The following is a 19883-nucleotide window of genomic DNA, read 5'->3' as shown; positions in this document are numbered from 1 at the left end:
GAAGAGAGTTTCATAAACATTAAAGGTAAAAAAAAAGAAAATAAAAAACAAAACATCCCATATATTATCCCATAAATTAGCAACAGTAACACTCCTGATTTGTGGTGTTGCGGGAATGTGACTTGATGGCACAGCAGTAGTGTAAACATATACAACTTACACCAAAGACATAAGAGAGTTCTTTGTTTGAGTCACGAGTGAATAAGCATTCCCTATGGTGATGTCACCAACGCAAGTATACGAGTTTGTTTTATTTGTTGCGTAACAGACCCTGCACATCACACCGTCACTGTTGCCACTGAACACTCGAATAGTATGTCGGAAATCGTACTTGGAAGGCTTTTACGTGACTCTTCTTTGCAGGGGTGTCGGAATATGGGGGTGACTCTGGGGACAACGAGAGCTTAGCTAAGGCTATGGGAGATTCCATCTTATTGGTCACATTTTTACGGGATTTCATTCGTATGAATTTCATTTACTGCGTCATTTTTGTTAAGAAAGGAAAATTTGTGATGGATACTGTTTAAAAAGGTCTGTTATTCACACAGACAAAGAATGTTGGAGCATTTCGCACTTTGTGTGTAGTATTCTGCAATCCTTTTTTCTGTGTACAGAACCCGTATGATGGGACCAGGGATATTGACGTACAGTTCTCTTTTTCCCAGAATGGCCATCTGAAGACAGTACGATGGGCAGACGTTTCAAGTGTTCCTATTGCAACTACAGCTCCATGTACAAAAACAATGTAGTGACACACCAACGCATGCACACTGGGGAACGTCCTTACGAATGCTACATTTGCCACAAGAGATTCAGCGACAAGTCCAACATGAAGAGGCATGTGCTACGACATTCCAAGGAGTCTTGCAGGTTCCCTAAGTGATGTCTTTGGCTAAGTATGTTGCATTTGTTAAAAAAAATGCTTTATCGTTCTGCAGGGACTCGTATACAGGTCAATAAAATTTCTTAGAAAACAGTGTAAACCAAGACGTGCTGCCCCTGTGTTCAATCTCATTCAAATAGAAAGGTTTAGGCTGGTCGCCACAGACTCCTTTGAGGACTGGCTGGCAAGATTGGTTGCGGCAGCAAATATCGCTAACGTTATTCCATAGCTAACTTATCTACGTCGTCCACACTCTGCAAGATACTGGATGGAGGACGTTCAATTTGTGGTGGTGGCAGCATGCTATTTCAGAGTGATCTTCCTGGTGGCCATGGACTAGACGTGCGTCGAACACAATCACTGAGCCAGAGAGGTTATTGACTGAGGATTCGACTGAACTGCTTTATACTGTAGCACAGCCATGGTATTATTACTGTGCTAGACGTGGCATGTGAATATTGACAATTTTTCGTGTATGAGGAAGTAGAACAACTCGCAGCGTTTGCCACACATCAGTGTTTGGGCGTATGTTAAGGAGGAATCACTTCTTCGGAATTCTAATGGTGATTTTCGTTCGCACAAGACACGTGAACGCTCTAAACTTTCATCATAAAATCGGTACCGGTGTGTTCCCTTAGTTTTCCTCTAGTCAATGACGTATTTTTTAGAGGACAAGGTTGAGCCGTTGATTTTTAAGGGTGCGTTTTCTTATTCAACCCGAGTAGCCAAGGAGTTGGGTAACGACGTCGGAGCCTTTATCATCACGTGGCTCCAGAGTAGCCACCTTTGACCGTAACTTTCGAACGGCTAGAGTTACTCTGCGCTCAAAATGGCGGACTGGCCTGACGGGCGAGACTATGGTAGCTAGAAAGGGTGGTACCGGCGAGAGAAGCGCACGCTCCCGCTGGAAGAAGGGCGCAGAGGGCGCTCCGAGCCGGAGGTATGCGTTGTTTCCCCAGTCGGCGGTTCGCATTTCGATGAGTTTCGCCAATAATCGCGTTCGGAAGCATTTTCTTGCGAGTTTATTTTTAGGAGAGACTCTACGAACAGGGGTTACGTGTATTCCTGAACGGTTGCGGGGCTTTCACATGAAAAACAATAACAACAAAACACAATTCGTACGATAACAGCCGACAGATTCTAGCGAGCGCAAAATGCTAGGAAAGGTAATGCTATGCTAGGAAATAGTCATAAATGTATCCTGTTTGTGTATAGTCATAAATGTATCATAAATAGTCATAAATGTATCGCGGCAGCTGCCGCGGCTGCTCCAATTACATGTTATACCTTTTAGTTATCCGCCCTTTCCTCAGCAATAACGGCACTTTACTGCACAAACAGGATACATTTCACCGGTTGTCCGTAGCGTAGTGGTGACATACTAAAGGGGGAGGAGTGCTGTGTGCCAGACATGCGGTTTAAAAGACGATAGTCTCGGCACCCATCCCAATGGTACATTCCACATGGAGAGGCCCACATTCGGGGCGCCCATAACATCGGGTCAGAGTGCACCGCATGTCTGGCACACAGCAATCTTGGTACATGCTCTCGTCCGTGGACACCTCGCCTGATAACGTCGCTCGCGAGGACACCCAATGCTGTGCTCAACCGTTCTTCTAATCAACCGTTCATTTCACGTATCAACATCTATAGCCGTCCTCGCTAACTAGTACCGCACGAAACACCATTAGTCTTCCCTGGCTTTGACAGAGCCCCCTGAGTATTCACCAACAAGCCCTTCAAGCAAGCACATGGTCCAGGCCGTGTATACATTAAACCTATAGGTGCTGCAGAATGACAGGGGTACCCCAAAGTACCCCCAGGGGTATGCACACGTAAGTGGCGTTGTGCCCAGCCAAAGCAGACGAAGGTAATCTTTGTCTCGACCTTCCGCCCCACTACCTCCAAAAAAAATGAAAAGGAGTATCTTAGGTACTTTCCCAGCTATACACCCATGTGGTGTGTTAGCACAGGCTATGCCTTTGGGGATTACCGCTGGAAAGTCACGATACCGCAAAAAAAAAAAAGAAAAAGAAAGATGAAGGGGCTCTGCACTACTACTTTAAAACTCCAATGTCAAATTCTCCACTGCCATGCCACCAAAAGAAATAACACTCGCTCGAGACCAAAAAAACTGAAATTTGACTTTTATTGGAAATTTATAAAAATAAATGTTCTCGCTCGATGCTGGTCCCTCATTTTCATTTCTGCCCCAAGCTCAGTGGTGAAAGAGCCTAAGTCCAGTGTGGCACAGACTGATGCCATATTCATCGCAGGCTTCTATGACACCTTGGTCATTGGTGGAACCTCCAGGACTGGCAATGTACTGGACCCCGCTCTGCGCATGCATACCATATTGCTGTCATTCGAGGGCATATACGGGGTGTTTTCTTTTCTTTTTTTTTCTTTTTGTTTTTAGCTGCACCAATTTTATTAAAAAATAATTGCATTCAAGCACTTTCAATTTTGTCATTAGGCTCGCTTGTGCAGTGAGGGGGCTTTATTAGTGGATATATTTTAATTAACTTTATAATTAGATGCTTTCAGGGAAATGTGAGATACCAGAATTGCAGGCAGTCATTATTTAAAGCGACTCTGTTTCTTTAAAACACTGAAATGTGCACGCGCATTGAGTTATCCAATGCCAAATTTTGCCATGCAAATGAGCCAAAACCAAAATCGCACACATCAGAAGTGCAGGAAAAGACTTGACCTTGGCCTCCAGGTGCTTATCTGGCTAACAGATGAGCCCCAATGTGCTCCAATCTGTTCCAATTTCAATTGCTGCAATCTGGAATGAACACTGCTCTCACGAGACTCACTTTGTTTTGGTTTCAGCTAATTCGCATAGCAAAACTTAGCTCTCAATGTGCGTGCACATTTCAGGGTTTTTAGGCAATTCCGCTACCTCACAATTTCCTGGAAGCAGCCAATTAAAAAGTTAAGTAAAATATCTACGTTAATTAGCCACATCGCTGCACAAGCAACCTTATTCCTAATGGCTGCCAAGATGGGTAAGTTTAAGTTAATGACAAAATTGAGCGTCCTAATGAAATTCTTTTTTTGAAAATTTTGCGCAGCTAAAAAAAAGGCACCCTGTATATTTTGGTAAAGGAAAGACAGTTGTCATCTCTAAGATTTGTGCAAACTAGAGTATGCCATCAGGAATATTTCATCAGCCAGAAGCTGTTCGAGAGGCTTATGCGAGAGACGTTCTTCAGTTGCCAACATACTGCGCTATGCATTGTGGATGCCATATTTGTGCATCTTTCCATAATCTCTTGTCCAGTGATGGTCAGAGAATCCTTGGAAAGCATCCTTGGAAGAAAGAGGAATCCTTGCAAGAGCATCCTTACCTGACGTGCACGATCGATGTTGTCCCTGAACGGGAAGAAAGCATCCGAGCTGAGTGCTACCCCAGACAGCCGAGAGATCCACTCTTTCTTCTCTGTCTGCACAAATTCCATTCACGGAGAAAGTGTAATAGAAATTTCAAACATCGCTTGGCAGTACAATGCAATCAAATGCATCTAAAGCAATAGCCTCACATGCAACCAGGAAACAGTATTCTGTCACTCTCTTCAAAAAACAAATATTGCACTTTTTAAGGTTTTCTTTGTACATGATTGCAAAACATTGTGAAGCCTGAATTGAACAGCTATTTGAGCTGTCAAGTTCTTCTAGAATCTCACCTCAGTGAGCTGCGGCACAACATTTTCAACAGAGTTTTGGTACTGTTCAACTGGCATGTCCTGGAAAATTTCAGAATATAAGTTAGAAATAAATACCACAGGGGAATACAATGAAACATACCTTAGAGTAGAATTCAGTTTTTTTTAAATGCATCAAGCAGTCTATTCTAGTGCCAAATATTTTTGCCAATTTAAATATCATTGACGCTACTCCTCGAGTGGAATTTGGAGCAATTTTTGGAGCACTTAAATTTTCTGAGGCAGTACTACAGAGTCTTGGCTCGGCTTCGTGTAACCTGAAATGTCGCAATTTCTCTTCCAGCAGGCGCTAACAGGTCATGCTTGGCGACTGCTGTTTTAAATAAAATCAAGCGTGATTATGCATGGAGATTATTCTCAGCAGCACAGAAACACACACGTACATACCTAATTACAAAGCGAGAGGATTTTGTGGGACGGCGCGCAACAAAGTTTTGCGTCATCGTGTGCTCATGTTTGATTACAGTGCCTACCTTGCCAGTGCGAAACAACAGACAGCGGGCCGGAAACATTTAATGTGGATTTCCCAATTTTGTGGCGGAACAAAGCCAAGCACAATCCTTGTACGTGTCCGTGTGATTGCAAGAAAATAATGTGCTCCACTGTTGCAAGAGAACTCGTTTTCTAGTGCTCTACAATCGCTGCTTACAATCAGCAACCCCTCGCCAGTAGCTTTGGAACAGTTTCGGCGCAAAATGGTGTGGAATCACTCAAAATATACTCCCCCAAAAACCAGCCATGTGCCATGACCTTGGAAGTTAATGTAGCAAACATCTCAAGTTCCCCCACTCGTCTACACAAGCAGAGCCAAAGACATTCCTTGTTTTACATTCACAGCTTAAGGCCGCATGTAACCTATGGCCATTTCTTAATGCCGTAACTTTAAGGGCCGTATATGTGCCCGTCTGACAGAGGTACCAGATGATAAAAAAAAAAAAAGAAGAGAAATGAAAACCAGTCTCGCTCCAAGTCATGTACCAATCGGCCCCGTATATTCTGGCTCTATGGGACGATGAAACCCACCCACCTGTACACGACGGCCCAACTAGGACGAAACAACGGCCCAGTGCCGGCATGCCGACATTTGAGTTATAAACACGGTTTCCAATAACGTTATGCCTCAATACGTCTATCGTCGCCTAGACACACACAAACCCAATAGAGGGAAACCCACCTCTCCGAAGACACCACCCACGTAGACGTCAATAATGTTAGAGATTTCTGCACGCTTGACTCCCTTCTTGAACACCATGTTCTTGATGTTGGGGTGTTGACGCAGCCACCTGTGAATATGAATTGTGTGTACTCAATTTGCTGGTCTATAAAAATTGGCGGAATTTGGAAAATGTCCGAAGTATAATGCGCATGAATATATAACATGCACCAGGGGGGGTGAAAGGACTGGCATTAATACCGTAAACACAAACTAATACGCAAACTGTAAACTGCAGATCACAAGAGGATATAGAGGAAGCAAGCGACCTGGTGGTATAGATCCATAACTTAAAAACCCGAGACTGTGGGACAAAAAACGACAAACACAGACAAGGTCTTGTCTGTGTCTTGAGTTTTTAAGTCATGCAGATCACAGTTAGCGTCCACAATAATCAAAGCCCGTACGTCGAGCGTAAGTAACCCTCATGCGATCCATCGCGGATGAAGCCTCGTTCCGAGAATTCAAAGTCTGGATTCGGTGTGCAGTAGGCTTTGGTCTGCTTGCCACTATCACGTTCCTTCTCAACCTCGCTTCTGAAATGACTGGAGGATCACTGACGGCTCCCTCGGCATGCCCAACACCTCTCTCCGCTGCTCGCTGTATGTGTGTCATTCATTTTCAACCACAGTTCCCAACAGTTTACACTTTTGTAAAGCGTCTCAGCCGAGCCTAGGGGTAGCTAGAATAGGGGCAGCGCAGCAACTTCTTAGGAACCACTCTTCCAAGAAAACGCTTCCACGCATAAAGTGCACTTTTTTTACAACGTATAGCAGATGTACCGGAAAATAGGTAATTCATACAGTCAAACTCCTTTAGGACAACTTTTTTTTTTCAGTCTCGTCAGATAGGACCAATGTAATTTTCCACCATCTCTCAATGAGCACACTGAAACATATTTCAGTTCAAATGTTAGCCCGCGTTAGTGAGAAATAAAGAAGCCATTTTGTACGACTATGATGCACGTCCTCCTTTATTAATTTACTTTTCCAAGTAACTTTTTTTGTGGCCTTCATCGTTCACTCATAATAAAACGGATAACCATGGTGCAAGCCACTCAAACACAACCCACAGAGTAGGAGACTGCGCTACCACCCGCAGCAAGAATATTAAGTATGAGATAGAGTTTAATTGAAGATTTTACGGTTATTTTTGAACCTCCTCGTATTATTAATACATTACCTTTCTAATATGTTATTTATCGAGCATTTGCCCGTCACTTCCGGGAGCAAATGAGAGCAACTTTCGTTTAATGTCATTAATAAGAAATGGACAGGCGTCTAATTGATTCAAGCCGGAAATTACTTTACTTATGGGTTTCACGAGAGACAGCCTTACCAATTGTTAGCCTTGTCACCAGCGAGACGAGTGCAGTGGATTCGAGACTGCTGTCCAGCACCTATGCCAATCACCTGAAAAGGTTTCGTCAGCGATTAAAGAAACAACAAAATAATGTAATGCACCGCAGGTAATACTTGCTGCCTTCTGAAAGCTACGCGCAAAACATCGTTCTTACATTTCATTGGCTCTATAATTTAATCCGTACGACAAGAGCGCCCTCACCTGTCCATCCTTAGCATAGCAGACAGAGTTGGACTGAGTGTACTTGAGAGCAATGGTGGCAACAATGAGGTCTCTCACTGCTGGCTCAGGAAGCTGAAAAATCGCAAACAGGACTCCATATTGAACATTTTTTCTGGTTAGATTTCAATACTGCTCATAAGTTAGGTGCAGAATGAAGGTCACATGGGTCACATTTAGCTTGTCAAAAAGAAATTCGAGCTTCGTTTTTTCGAAATGTACATAACTCGTGACAGCTGCAGTTAGCAAGTTAAAACCTGGCAACGCGTGGAAGCTGAAAAAAAGAAAAAGAAAAATAGACATTCTGCATTTCACGCATTACTTCACATTTTCCCTCATAATTTGCGCTAGCATTTTCCAAACTTTGTCGATATAAAATACACTATGTTGCCTACAAGCACTACCTGCTGGCTTTAGTAGTTACGATATTAGAAACAAAAAATTATGCGCCGAGAATCACTGACCCAGCGAAGCACCTTTTAACGCGATAGAAAGTACTCTCTTGGCCCAAGTTTGAGAAGAGACCACAAGCAACATGATGCAGGATGTAAACACTCACATTCTTGTTCTTGGAGACAACATTCTGGAAGAGGGACTTGTTGATGCAGGCGTCATTTCTGCGTTGCTCCAGGGTCAGTCCAAACAAGGTACGAGACTCCAAGAGGGCCGGCTCGTATGACGCATCCATCTGACGAACAATATCCAATCTCTTGGTACCTCATACATGATAACCACCAATGCTTCGTCCGATGTAGACAACGGAAAAGAGTATTTCAAGGAGCAAAGAGGTGACATTTCATTCATCAAGCTCCACGTCTCCATGCAAAATATTTGTTAGTGTACAATCAAAATTATAAAAACACTCTTGAGAAAGCAGTTGCTCATGTGACATCTGTAAGTCGCCCTTTCTTTCTTCTCGGCTCACGCTTATACTTGCGTTAATACGAGTGCCGATAATTTTTTTTTCTTTTTTCGGTTAATTCCATCGAGACGACAGGTCCTGTCCAAATCCAAATATGTTTCTATCGATAAAAAAGTTAGCCATTTCAAACGTGAAAGCATGCCCATGTCATATAATTTGATCGAGGCTTCAGTGTAATATGCACCAGCATCACCTGCGTTGCACTGCATATAGCGACAGAAAAGTGCAAAAAAAAAAAAAAGTGACAGAAAAGGATTCACGATTGAAGCGCAACAAATAGCAGACAATTACGGAACATTTTTCCTAATAAAAGTGACAATGACCTCTCATTTTTCTGCCAATGACCTTCGGATGACTTCATCAAATTTCTCAAAGGTCGAGTCACAGGACAGGCCCTGCCAGGGGGATCCTCCGAGAGTTGCAAATTTTTAAAAAGTGTGCGTAATGGAAGGCTCCTGCACTTTATTTGTTGCAGAGCATGCTGCAGCTAAAAACACCTCCTTTAACATTTCAATGCCCTATTCCAAATACATCAAACTGCTAGATTTGAACCAGCATCGACTAATGGCGAATTCAGGCGGTCATTTCGTGAAAACTTCTTTTGCCAGATCTCGAGCAGCCATGTTTGCTTGGTCAACATGCGACAATCTTGGTGTCGCGCAGAGCACCAGGAATTTACTAGCTAGCACTTTTTTTGCCTGGCCTGGGTACGACTGTACAGCGGGTTGCCAAACTACATCTGTTGTCGTCAGATCCGCACATCGAAGATGCCCCATGATGTCCCCAGCGTGATCCAAGCGTCTAAAACCGCTACATTTGTTCACGCATCTGGCACTCATGTTCGGGCAGCAACGGCCACGCGATCCAGAGCGGGAGCCAACAGGGCCATTTCCGAGCGCTATGCCATCTTGCCGCGAAATGACCGCTAAAATAAATTCGCCATTTGTGATCAGTTTAAAAATGTGTTACCTGCAGCACACAGTAGTTGCCACTCTTTTTCTTCTTCAAAATCTCAAGGGCCTCGGGGGTGTAGCTTGGTGCAACTACACCATCAGAAACCTGTAAACGATAAACCCAATGGGAATTTGCCGGCTACCGATGATCGGCCGGCCATCGGCAGTCGGTCGGCAAACGACTTCATCAGCCAAGAATGATTGAAACAAGCATCCCAAGCAGCGCAGCATCTTGGCTTAATATTGGCAATACTGGCCCCATTTTGGTCCAATATTGGGCCAACATTGCCAATATTGGGCCAATATTGGCCCGTATGGACCAATGACACTAACAGAGTGTGTCGGTCAGTGGACGCTGTTCGCCCCACAGCACGCCCTGACACCTTGTTGACGTGTCGTAGCAAAAAAACTCGAGGAACGATGAGAAAATAGATCTATTAATGCTGGAGATTCTTGATTATAACATTAGAGGCACCACTAAGAAGATTGTTGTAAATTCACCTCTCGAGACACAATTCGGGCCGTACAGGAGTCGCATTCGTCGGAGAGAGCCAAAAAGTCTCCAAAAGACGACATTCTGTCGGCTCCTATAAAACACACATAAAACACATTTAGTGCTGCTAAGGTACCCGCACAGTTTTGTGGGTAAAATGTGGAGCTATGGTGCTGGAATTTTTGTTCTGGCTAAAGAAGCTGCAAGCCGTCATGCTGGTCCCGCAATCACTATCTCCTTCGCAATTAGTGGATTAGCATGTGTATGCGCCGCACTTTGTTATGCTCAACTATCGTCTATGCCACTTACTAGAGTAACCTCTTGCCACCCTAACATACCGTACTCATTAATTTTGACCCTGTTTTCACCGAGAGAAATACCTGCAAAAGTAACAATTTTCGCATATCCCTTGGTTAGTTGATTGTTCGCTGGAGCACTTTTGATGATGGTGATGGTGCACCATTGACTTTTACTTAAACTACATAAAACACAAAGCGAACCAGCACGTGCTTGCGGAAAATGCTCTCGTTTCTTTCGACTTCTTTCAACCCAACTGTATCCAGCAACACACGAGCTGATCATCTCACAATATCATATGGTCAGATACACGTATTAGCTGTCTCCCATGCACACTCTAAAAACAGAAGACGCTCGCAACTAACCGTCGACACGGATATTGTTCTCTTTTCTCATTAGTTTCACAGTTTCGCTATTTCCGAGTAAAAATTCAGTGATCCTGCTGGCCTACTCAAACGTCCAGCCTGAAGAGTTTTTGAAGTGACTCTGGTACAGTTTTTGTCATCCCACCAATGATAGCCATGCTTCGAATCATTGTTATTCGAGTCAATCAAAATGAGCCTCCTCGAGGCTTTTCTTTGCAAAACGAAATGTTCTCCGACATATAATGGAACATGTTGAAAATAGGCCAAAAGCCATCTTTGTCATTTTGTTATCATTTCTGGTGTGGAAACTAGTGTAACAAAATGATAAAGAATGGAATATGTTGCAATAGACAGAATCAGTGTGGCACGGCTGGGACAGAACAACAATTACCTCTAGCCCTGGCATACGCTGTTGCTATGGGAGTGAGGCTATCGTACAAGTCGTCCACCATGCACAACTTTGCCTCGTCCCTGGTCAGGGGCACTCCTACTGCAGCACCTACCATTTTTGGGAAGACAAACAAAGAGGGATCAGTAACAGGGGCATTTTTGTGTGCACAGTGCGCAACATGTCTGTCAAGTTCAATTTGGAAGCCACAAAATAATTCGACCCAGTCAACTGCGCATGCATGCCACAACAAAAATGTTGAGGGACGTAAAAACAGTCCCACAGCTGCACAGGCGTTCAAGCATGGTGCAGCAGTCTCGTGTGAGTGGGCCTTAGGGCAATAAATAGACCCTCTGGAGCATGGTTTGAGATGCACATTTTAAGCGTGCTGACTACTTTGTGACATAAAAATGATTTAAGGGGCGTAGTACATGTGATGCACCTTTTGATCGACAGAACACTTACCTGCAGGGCTAACGTGCTTGAAAGAAGTAGCAGCTGGAAGCCCCAAAGCAGCCTTGAGCTCTCGTACCAACTGCCACGCGTTGAGGGCATCGCACAGGTTGATGAATCCAGGAGCGCCGTTCACCACTGTCGAATTCATTTCGACAATTTATTTCCATTACGGCTGTCACTGTTCAATATAAGCCACTTGCGGGACGCTATTTTTTGCAATTTTAAGCGAGAAATTAGGCTTAAAAATCATATTACGTTTTGTTTTTACTACCAAGCATTTGCACTTCAGCATGACCCTGATCAAAACCCAATTAGCGCAGAACATGATCGTACCCAATTAGCGCAAGATACTACACACAGTGTCAGACAGCAAGCATGATATCTCTTGAAAGGAGAAAAAAAATGTCTTTTGGACTACAATAGAACACCTCTGCAGTGGACCTGCATATAGTGAATTTTTTTTAGCAAATCAGACCAACTTCACTATAGAGAGGTTCTACCGCATAACATACTATAATATAATAATAATAAATAATATAATATAATACTAATATAAATCTTTTATATCTAATCTAATTTTAAATCTAATATAAAAACTTTTTGGACAGCCCTCATACTAAGCCTCCCGACAAAGTCACTTGACTTGTGCACTGCTTATCACTCCTATGACAATGAATTAGCTCTCAATGCAAAACCAACCCTATATGACATATTCAAAACACACAGCCTGCATTGCTGTGTAAGCTGTATGTCTTTGTAGCTCTGGTCCAACTGAGTGCCATACACCCACCCAACACCACAGATAAGCCAACATAGTGCAGGTCAAACGTCAGATACTGAAAAAATCTAGAAATAACATTTTCCTATGCTCGTACGAAATATTGGTAACAATGGCAACAAAGGAAATGGCAACAAAGGAATTAGCAACAAACGAGGAGTACAGAGCAAGCGAGAGACAGACTGCAATTGACTGCAGTTGCATCATCATCTTAGCCCACGTTTTCAATCACTTTGTTGAACGTTGTCGTTCCACACCGAGCTCCCCAATGCGTTCAATAGGTTTACCTATACAAGCATAGACGTTGTGCCGCACAAAATTTGTGCCCTACAATACACCCCCCACTTGCGTATAACTGTCCAGTAAAACGTTTCCCTTTGAGACTCAGGGATGTGGTGAGAGAGGAGGGTGATGGTACTCCACACTCTGGAGCTGGTAATACACCAGTCAAAGAATGATGTTAATACATGGCCAACAGAGTCAGTAAGCACAGTCTGTATAATGGCGGCAACTTAAATACATAAGCATAACTAAGAACCCTAACGAGTGACAGCAACTGGACAATTAACAGCAGGAAAGCAGCAAATGGAAGGAACAGCAAAAGTGTTTCAGGGGTGAGGGCAAAATTTGGAGGGCATCAACCCTCCCTGGGACCAATTGGGGACCTCTTTGGGACCAAGGGCAATAGGGGAGAGAAAGAAAGTGGAGAGCTGCACAGAAGCACAATTAACAGTAAGAAAAGTAAGAGAAATGAGAGGAACAGCGGGAGAACACAAGTGAACAGATGGGTAACCACAAGGGGCAAGCAAGGGCAGAAACTCGTGCAGGAATAATTTCAAGGTTACCCTTGAGAGGGAGCTCAGGTAAACTGGTGCAAAGTTGTGCAGGCACTTGGTGGGGATTCATGCCATAGCGCAGGGGAAGGTGGGCTACCCCCTGCAGGTACTGCTTGCGGAAGTAATCCGAGATGGCTGCATCGTACTGCGCTGTGTGCAGAAACGCCTGCACACAACATTAGAGTCTAACCAAATGTGCTATTTGTGAGAATAATAAAGACCTTGACGGCCAACCGCCTCCTGGTGTCCAGAGACGTCTGACGAGACGGAGAAGTCAAGATCTCGCTGGAAACACTACAAGGGAGGAAAGCACAATTGATAATGATAGTCAAGTTCAAGTGGTTTTCGGTCTCATTGTGGAAAGTTTCCAGAATTTTCAGAAAATTTCGTCCAACAAAACCTCGCAGCAATTGCCTCCTGCACAACTTGAACATGAGGCATCTTTGCCACCAGGGTGCGCAACCGAGATAAATGGGGCACCCTTTTGGGATTGTTATTTTGGTTCCGACACTGATCATCCTTTCCCACACCTCAGCTGCCAAATTTCCCGTGCCTCCAGAAGACGAAATCTGTCCCGGCCTTCCAGCAGGGGTACTATATCTATCTATATCTATATCTGTGGCCAGGTCTTATTGTTCCAGGCATGGCCGAGGTACCAGGTGACCAAGGGCACTCTTTGAAGCATATTAGCTGGTAGAGGAGGAGAGTGAGGGAATGGATGTACAAGAGGAAAGTGTGGGTCGTAAATATGATGATCGGGATAATACTCATCCCACAGAGGCGGCCAAGAGCCTAACAGAACCAATAGGAACCTTTTCTCCTCAATTCTCTCGCATGCAGAGGGAGCCTTAAAAGCTATACGTATTTCATTCGACTACAACAATCCAAAGCACCTCACCCCTCATAATCATTAGGGTCGCAGATTATGGTCACTCGTTCGTGATTCTTGGCTGCGGCACGTAGGAGTGTTACTCCGCCTGGAATAAGGGAATAACTCGATAATGTCATTCAAACTGACAGCACAGTGGTAGTATAATTGGAAAAAATACCTATGTCAACCTGCTCCACAGCTTCGGCAACTGTGACGTTTGGCTTGGAAATGGCCTCCACAAACGGGTACAGGTTGCAGACGACAACGCTGCAACGTGTCAAAGAGAGAGACACTACACGGTGGGTCCATTGAAAAGACGAGCGTACCTGACAAATTCGTAGCTCTGTCTTCGCATGTCGGCAAGGTCGCTGTCAATCTTGCGAGCAAGGATGCCTGTTGTATGTCAGAGGTGGAAACACTGTCTATTAACTCTCATGTCGTTTTTCGCTTTTCAATGCTGTGGGTACCAAAGCAACCCTCGCTTCTAAATAAGAGCACCCACCTGTCCTACGGTTGGATATATTTTTAAAACTACAATTCAGTTATGTGGAAGCTCCTGATTGAGTCCATTAGCAAGCTACTGATCTTTCGGACTTTCAAATATTTAGGACAAAAGTTGTGGCTTTATCAGATGCCCCATTTTGCAAGGACAGTATGCAAGTACAGAGTACGAGCACAGTTGGTATCGCCATCGACAACGACGACAGATCCGGCCGGGCATAGGCAGAGGACCTATGAAGCTCAGGTATGACAATGCATGCGTAACATTTGAAATGTACCCCGAAGTGGATTCACATGCAGAATCTTGTTCCGAAATGACTGATGGGCAAATCGTTACACAAGTCCTTGACCTGGCAGCGGAAGGCTACGGCAGCAATACTTGCGTCCCTCGATACTCTCGGAGTATTTCTCGCATACATGCAGCAAAGCAGATGCGCATTGATAATTTTTTTTTGTGTCTCTTTGAGTTTTTCTTTAATAAAAATCTTTTTGAGAGAGATTTGTGTCATTGACTGAAAATTCGGACCGATTGTGTGGCTTTTTAACAAGTCCGAAAAATCGGTCGGCGACTGTGTTTCTTGCCAGACTTTTTCAAGCGCCTTTGTGCAGAGTTTCTGCTGCTCCGTAGCTGAACCAGGTGCGACCATCAGTGGCAAACCCCGCCGTCCAAATTATAATATGGCGGGTATTCGCGGTAGCTATGTGGCAGCTTTCTTTACCACATTCTGAACAATTTCACTCTCTTGGGCAGAGTTTGTCAATCAAGCACATTCTTGTGGCATGTCCCTAGCGCATTTTTCGGCCAGCCTCGGCGAAGTTGGACAGGGAGTTGCCCAACTATATCTGGTAGACCACCATCAAAGTTGGTGTGTGTTACCAGACAACACAACTGGAAAAGGAGTAACCATGGTGCCGCACCTAAGGGCTATAAACGGCTAGCTTGCTCGGGAAACCGAGCCAACACCACCTAGATAGAGAAAGCCTGCCCACTCAGGTGAGTCAGCCAATCAGGATCGTGTTTTCAATGGCGGTAGCCAATCACGAACGTGCTTTCTGTCGTGTTATGGCTTATCATGTGTTTAATCACTATCAACGTGTGCTATCTGTTACCGTCGCACGCGGTAAGCCTTGAACTTGTTTACTTGGGCATGCCATACTTAAGCGGCGTATCACGGAAATAAAGGATTCCTTCCCCTGCTCAAAGCTGGCAGTTACTCAGCCAGACACCTGGTAGACACAACACTTTCAGCAGCAGTAGGCATGGAAACCCACTACCGTCGTCTGCGAGTAGTGATCGAACGTCCCCATACACTAAATGGGGAAAACTTTAAACTAAAGCGCAAAACAGTCCCATATCTTTCTCAAAAGCGTGTTGTACATTTAAGTCTGCAGGTTCGAATTTTGGTGCAATCATTTGCAAGGTCTTGAACTCGCAGAACAGGGAATTGCAGCAGCAGCAGCGGACGAATTCTGACTTTATGTGTCCACCAAAGTTGTGGAGTGGGGTCTCCCATTCCGTTCCAATTCCATTCCTCGGAATGGAGATTTGCGATAGTTCCATTCCTTTCAATTCCTCGCAATGAAACGGTATGGTCAGTTCCCACTTCTGGAATGGCAATAAGTGAAAAGTACCGGTAACCATACTGACAAGTCCATGAGTGCTAGAGGAGATTGACATTACCAAGCACGGAAAAACACGCAAGGACAAGGTTATTTCACTCTTGACCGTGTGCAGGTGCGGTGCAAAGGGTGCAAGGGCAGAAACCAGCACGTTGAAACCAAAACTGCCACCGGGGCACCCAGACCATTCCATTCCCATCCCTAGGACAGTTTCTGCCATTCCATTCCATTCCGGGCTCTGCTAAATGTGGAATGATTCCGGAATCATTCCAACTCCGCAACTCTGATGTCCACGTAGCAAAGGAGGGAGGAGGAGGAGGCCTTTTAGGTGTCGCTGACCCAGCGTGGGCACCGAGGCTAGCAATTTTTATGCGCTAGGCCACGTCGCTACGCTTTGACCACACACACTCGTTACTAGTGTACAAATGGGTGACCCCCCACACATATAAGCCAAGCAATAAAGTAAGAAACGTTTCTACCTCCGTGCACAGCTGGATGCAGGGTCTTCACTCGGCCACCGAGCATTTCGGGTGCTCCCGTCATCTCGGAAACGTCTCTAAAAATAATGTTCGCATTGCTTATGTATTCTTACTACAGTATATACCCGCATCATTTGCGCACTTTTTCTCCCCCCCCAAAAAAAATTGGAAATAAGTAAAGTAAGTGTTTTTTTATTGTTTCTGTTTCCATCTAACAAAAGATGGCAGTGGCGCTGGGAAAAAAGCTACAACAAAAGTAGCTCGAGGGCATCAGGGGGCCGCACTGACACTAGGCAGCGCTCTAATTAAGACGCGGAAGTATGCGGTAAAGATAAATAATGCGCAAGAATCAAACACACAATAGCCTACGCTACATATTCTCACACCCATAAACTTTCTGTAACTTTCGGCAGGTGCACGTTTATTCGAAGAAAGGGGTCAGTTAATTTCGATCCAATCCATTACTGGTTGCTCTAGTAAAGACTGTCAATGACTTTACCGCATCTTCAACGCAGATTCACAATTTAAGAAGATATCTACCGCATAAAAAATATGGAGCAGCACTCACTTGACGGGAAGTCCGGTGTCTCGAATGGCCTTGGCCGTCCCTCCGGATGCAACCAAGCGAAGTCCGGCATCGTGTAGCTTCTTGGCTAGGTCCAAGAGTCCGACCTTGTTGGACACACTAAGGATCGCTAGGGGTCCAAACAAAGAATTTCCGCGTGAAAAGCTCGTTCGAAACATTCCACGAATGACCGAACCAAGAGAGAGCGACATAAAATAGAACTAAATAATTTCTATTTACTTACCGTATTTAGTAATAAATATTTTAAAAATACGAAGTTGAGGGTTTTTTATTTGCCCAGCTTCCTTCACTAAGACTATGCGCAAACGGGTTTTGCTCCGCACGTATTTAACGCCCCCCCCCCCCTGTCTCTGAGAAATCTTCATCTCAATTCACGCGCTGCTTCAAAAAGTGACAGATTTCGTAAGTGAAAGAATGATTAAAAGGCGAGGAACAATTCGTGCGGTGATTTGTTAAAAGTTACCAGATTTCAGTGATGGCCATTAGTTACCTACATGTAGTTAAAGTAGTAGTTGAACTACCTGATTTTAGTTAGAAAGTAGTTATCAACTACTTGCAGAAATGTAGTGTGAAACTACTATTTCGAGTAGTTAACTACAGTAGTTAGGTTACCGCAGGTGCCAACTACTTCCGATTTTGCCCCAAGCTTTACGGCACAACTGTGGTTCCGACTTTTACCTCGAGCTACTTGTTTGATGAGAATGGAAGTGCAGAGCAATTGTGCCGTGCATGTGTACTAAATCTTCCACTTTTGTTACTGCTTGTGATTCATATTGGAATGGGATTGGTGTTGATGGACAACGTTAAGTAGTTATAGATGTAGTTAAAATACGTTGCGGTAGATAAAGAAGTAGCCTTAACTACCTCCCATGAAATGTAGTTGAACTACTAGTTAAACTACTCCATCGTGAAGTAGTTATAGTAGTAATAGTTAAACTACTATTGAAGTAGTTAGTGGCACTTCACTGCCAGATTTATCCGAAAAATATTTATCCACCAGGAAACACATCCGGAAACGCATCAATGCAACACATGTCACCATGGACTGACAATCTACTTGGCAATTAATGCCCCATATCAAGATTCATTACCTTGCTTGGTTCAATCTTCTTTCATCAACCACTACGTGTACAAACAGTAACGATTTCACATAGGGTACTTGGGTAGAGAAGTTGCACAAACCGAGCAATTTTGAGCCCTTCCTGCTTTTTAATTTTGTTTAATTTAACTGATAATTGCTTTTATCGAGTATCTTTCGAGAGAGAATGATGATAAAGGCGCAGAAGGCGTTTTCGGGGTGGTATATGCAGCTACACTTCTAATTTACTCGTATATCTCGCATTTTTGTCGGTCACGAGTTTATATTATCGATCAATATTACTTAAATAGCAGACGCATCCATGTGTAGCCGGAAATCGGATAGCTTGGCTTCGAGACCCTTGCTTCGAAGCCAAAGGCAAAGCTGTAAAGATTACTAGTGACTTAGGTGTTGACTTACTAATAAAATTACTTTACATAGACAAAAACGTCTTGTGCCTTTTCACCTAACATCATTTCTGCTGGTTACTAGAAGCGTAATTGTTCAACTTCTGGCAATACGGAATATATATGCTGGTATGTGCACTTGTACTGCACTAAAGAGGTGTGTTGTTGCCTCCGTTTCTTTCGTGTATCCGTAGTGAGGTCATAGGTTGTCACATGCTATCGTTCCAAATAATATACAAAACACATCCGCATTTTTTTCTACATTTTTCCTCGTATCAACCTCCCTCTCGAAGCATTTTCCACGCCTCAATCTCTCATTTGAGAAATTTTCCTCACCACACTTCAATGCGCATGAGGTGAGGCACCCTCACCCTCATATGCCCTCGTGAAGATGCCCATCTCTGCGTAAAAGTGCAAAAAAGACCAGGTAAAAGACTTGAAGTAGCTGAAAGACTGGGTGAAAGTAACAATTGTAAGGTCCCCCCCCCCCCCCCCCCCCCCTTTACATCGAGGAACTGGATCACGTTGTCAGCCAGATATTCAGAAGAGAAGCAGAGTTCAGATATGAGGAAGAATCAATCTCCAGTTGAAAGGCACTGGTTGGGAATTAACGTGTAACTGAGTTCGAGAATGTGCTGGTCATCGTCTCTGTTTCCCTTGCCTCGGGGTTTAATCACCAGTTAGACTGCGTTTTGATTGTGTGATCACGTTATCGCCAGTGAATAGAGAGCAACGTGTGTAGCACGCAATCGTTTCGAGAAGGCGAGTGACCCTTGTAAAACTTTTTATCTTCTGCTCTCGTCTGCCCTCAAACATCCTCAAGGACATCTTGCGCGCTGCTGCTATCCACTTCAAGGTCAAGTAACATCTTCGACAGTACGCTTTCAACGAGAAATATGCGCAACTTAATCTATACAGCCTGTTAAGTTTCGCGCGGTTCTTTTTTTTCTCTCTCTCTCTCTCTCTCTCTCTCATGTTTCGTCTCATACTCGCTCGTGTGTATCTACTGGCGCGGATACTGATCCAGAGAATGTAGAAACTGGAAACCGTGCAGGACATACAATGGATGATCGTGTTTGCTTTCCAATGCTCTAAAACCGAAAGTTGGAGAAAAGCGTTATCGATAGCAAGCACCCTCTCTCTGCAACAAGACGGTCAAGTAGGAAATGTGAATTTTGGCTAGAATATCAAATTGACGTGAAAAAGAAAACCATACCGAGTTCGCCAGACATCCTTCACTTGATGCACAAGATAATCTCCTAGAATGACCTGGGTATCTCAGTCAAGTGGACGGAAACCGTAGCAGACACCGGAGACAGCAGGAAACGAAACACTCCAACTGTCACGTGGTATCAGCAGTATCACTATCACCGTATCACTATCACGTGTTGTTTACTCCACGGCACTAGTGACATCTCTCATCGCTCGCTAGAAAGTTGAACGTC

At 44.1% G+C, this 19883-nt stretch overlaps 1 protein-coding gene across 1 annotated transcript; it reads right to left on the bottom strand.

Annotated features, from left to right (window-relative positions):
• Positions 1 to 3013: 3013 nt before the first annotated feature.
• Positions 3014 to 19795, bottom strand: LOC135386381 (bifunctional purine biosynthesis protein ATIC-like). Its single transcript, XM_064616270.1, has 19 exons — positions 19655 to 19795; positions 16936 to 17062; positions 16368 to 16444; positions 14094 to 14160; positions 13946 to 14034; positions 13795 to 13873; positions 13118 to 13190; positions 12906 to 13062; positions 11292 to 11417; positions 10830 to 10937; positions 9785 to 9870; positions 9300 to 9389; positions 7968 to 8096; positions 7391 to 7483; positions 7166 to 7239; positions 5789 to 5897; positions 4576 to 4635; positions 4240 to 4335; positions 3014 to 3221 (listed from the first exon to the last, which is right to left on the bottom strand). The coding sequence occupies exons 1-19, from the start codon at positions 19668 to 19670 to the stop codon at positions 3102 to 3104; spliced, it is 1776 nt and encodes a 591-aa protein (XP_064472340.1). The 5' UTR covers positions 19671 to 19795; the 3' UTR covers positions 3014 to 3101.
• Positions 19796 to 19883: the final 88 nt, after the last annotated feature.

This window comes from Ornithodoros turicata, chromosome 2 (genome assembly GCF_037126465.1).
Source record: "Ornithodoros turicata isolate Travis chromosome 2, ASM3712646v1, whole genome shotgun sequence".
In the NCBI taxonomy this organism is placed as follows: domain Eukaryota; kingdom Metazoa; phylum Arthropoda; class Arachnida; order Ixodida; family Argasidae; genus Ornithodoros; species Ornithodoros turicata.
Note: the sequence above shows the minus strand (reverse complement) of the source record. Positions and strands in the feature narration are given on the sequence as shown.

What these genes read in the sequence shown, in the direction of transcription:
- LOC135386381 (XM_064616270.1), bottom strand. An exon ending in GCATCCAGCTGTGCACGGAG is followed by an intron (nt 14,161 to 16,367) that starts GTAGAAACGTTT and finishes GACATACAACAG; the next exon opens with GCATCCTTGCTCGCAAGATT. An exon ending in ACCTGAGCTCCCTCTCAAGG is followed by an intron (nt 11,418 to 12,905) that starts GTAACCTTGAAA and finishes TGAATTCGACAG; the next exon opens with TGGTGAACGGCGCTCCTGGA.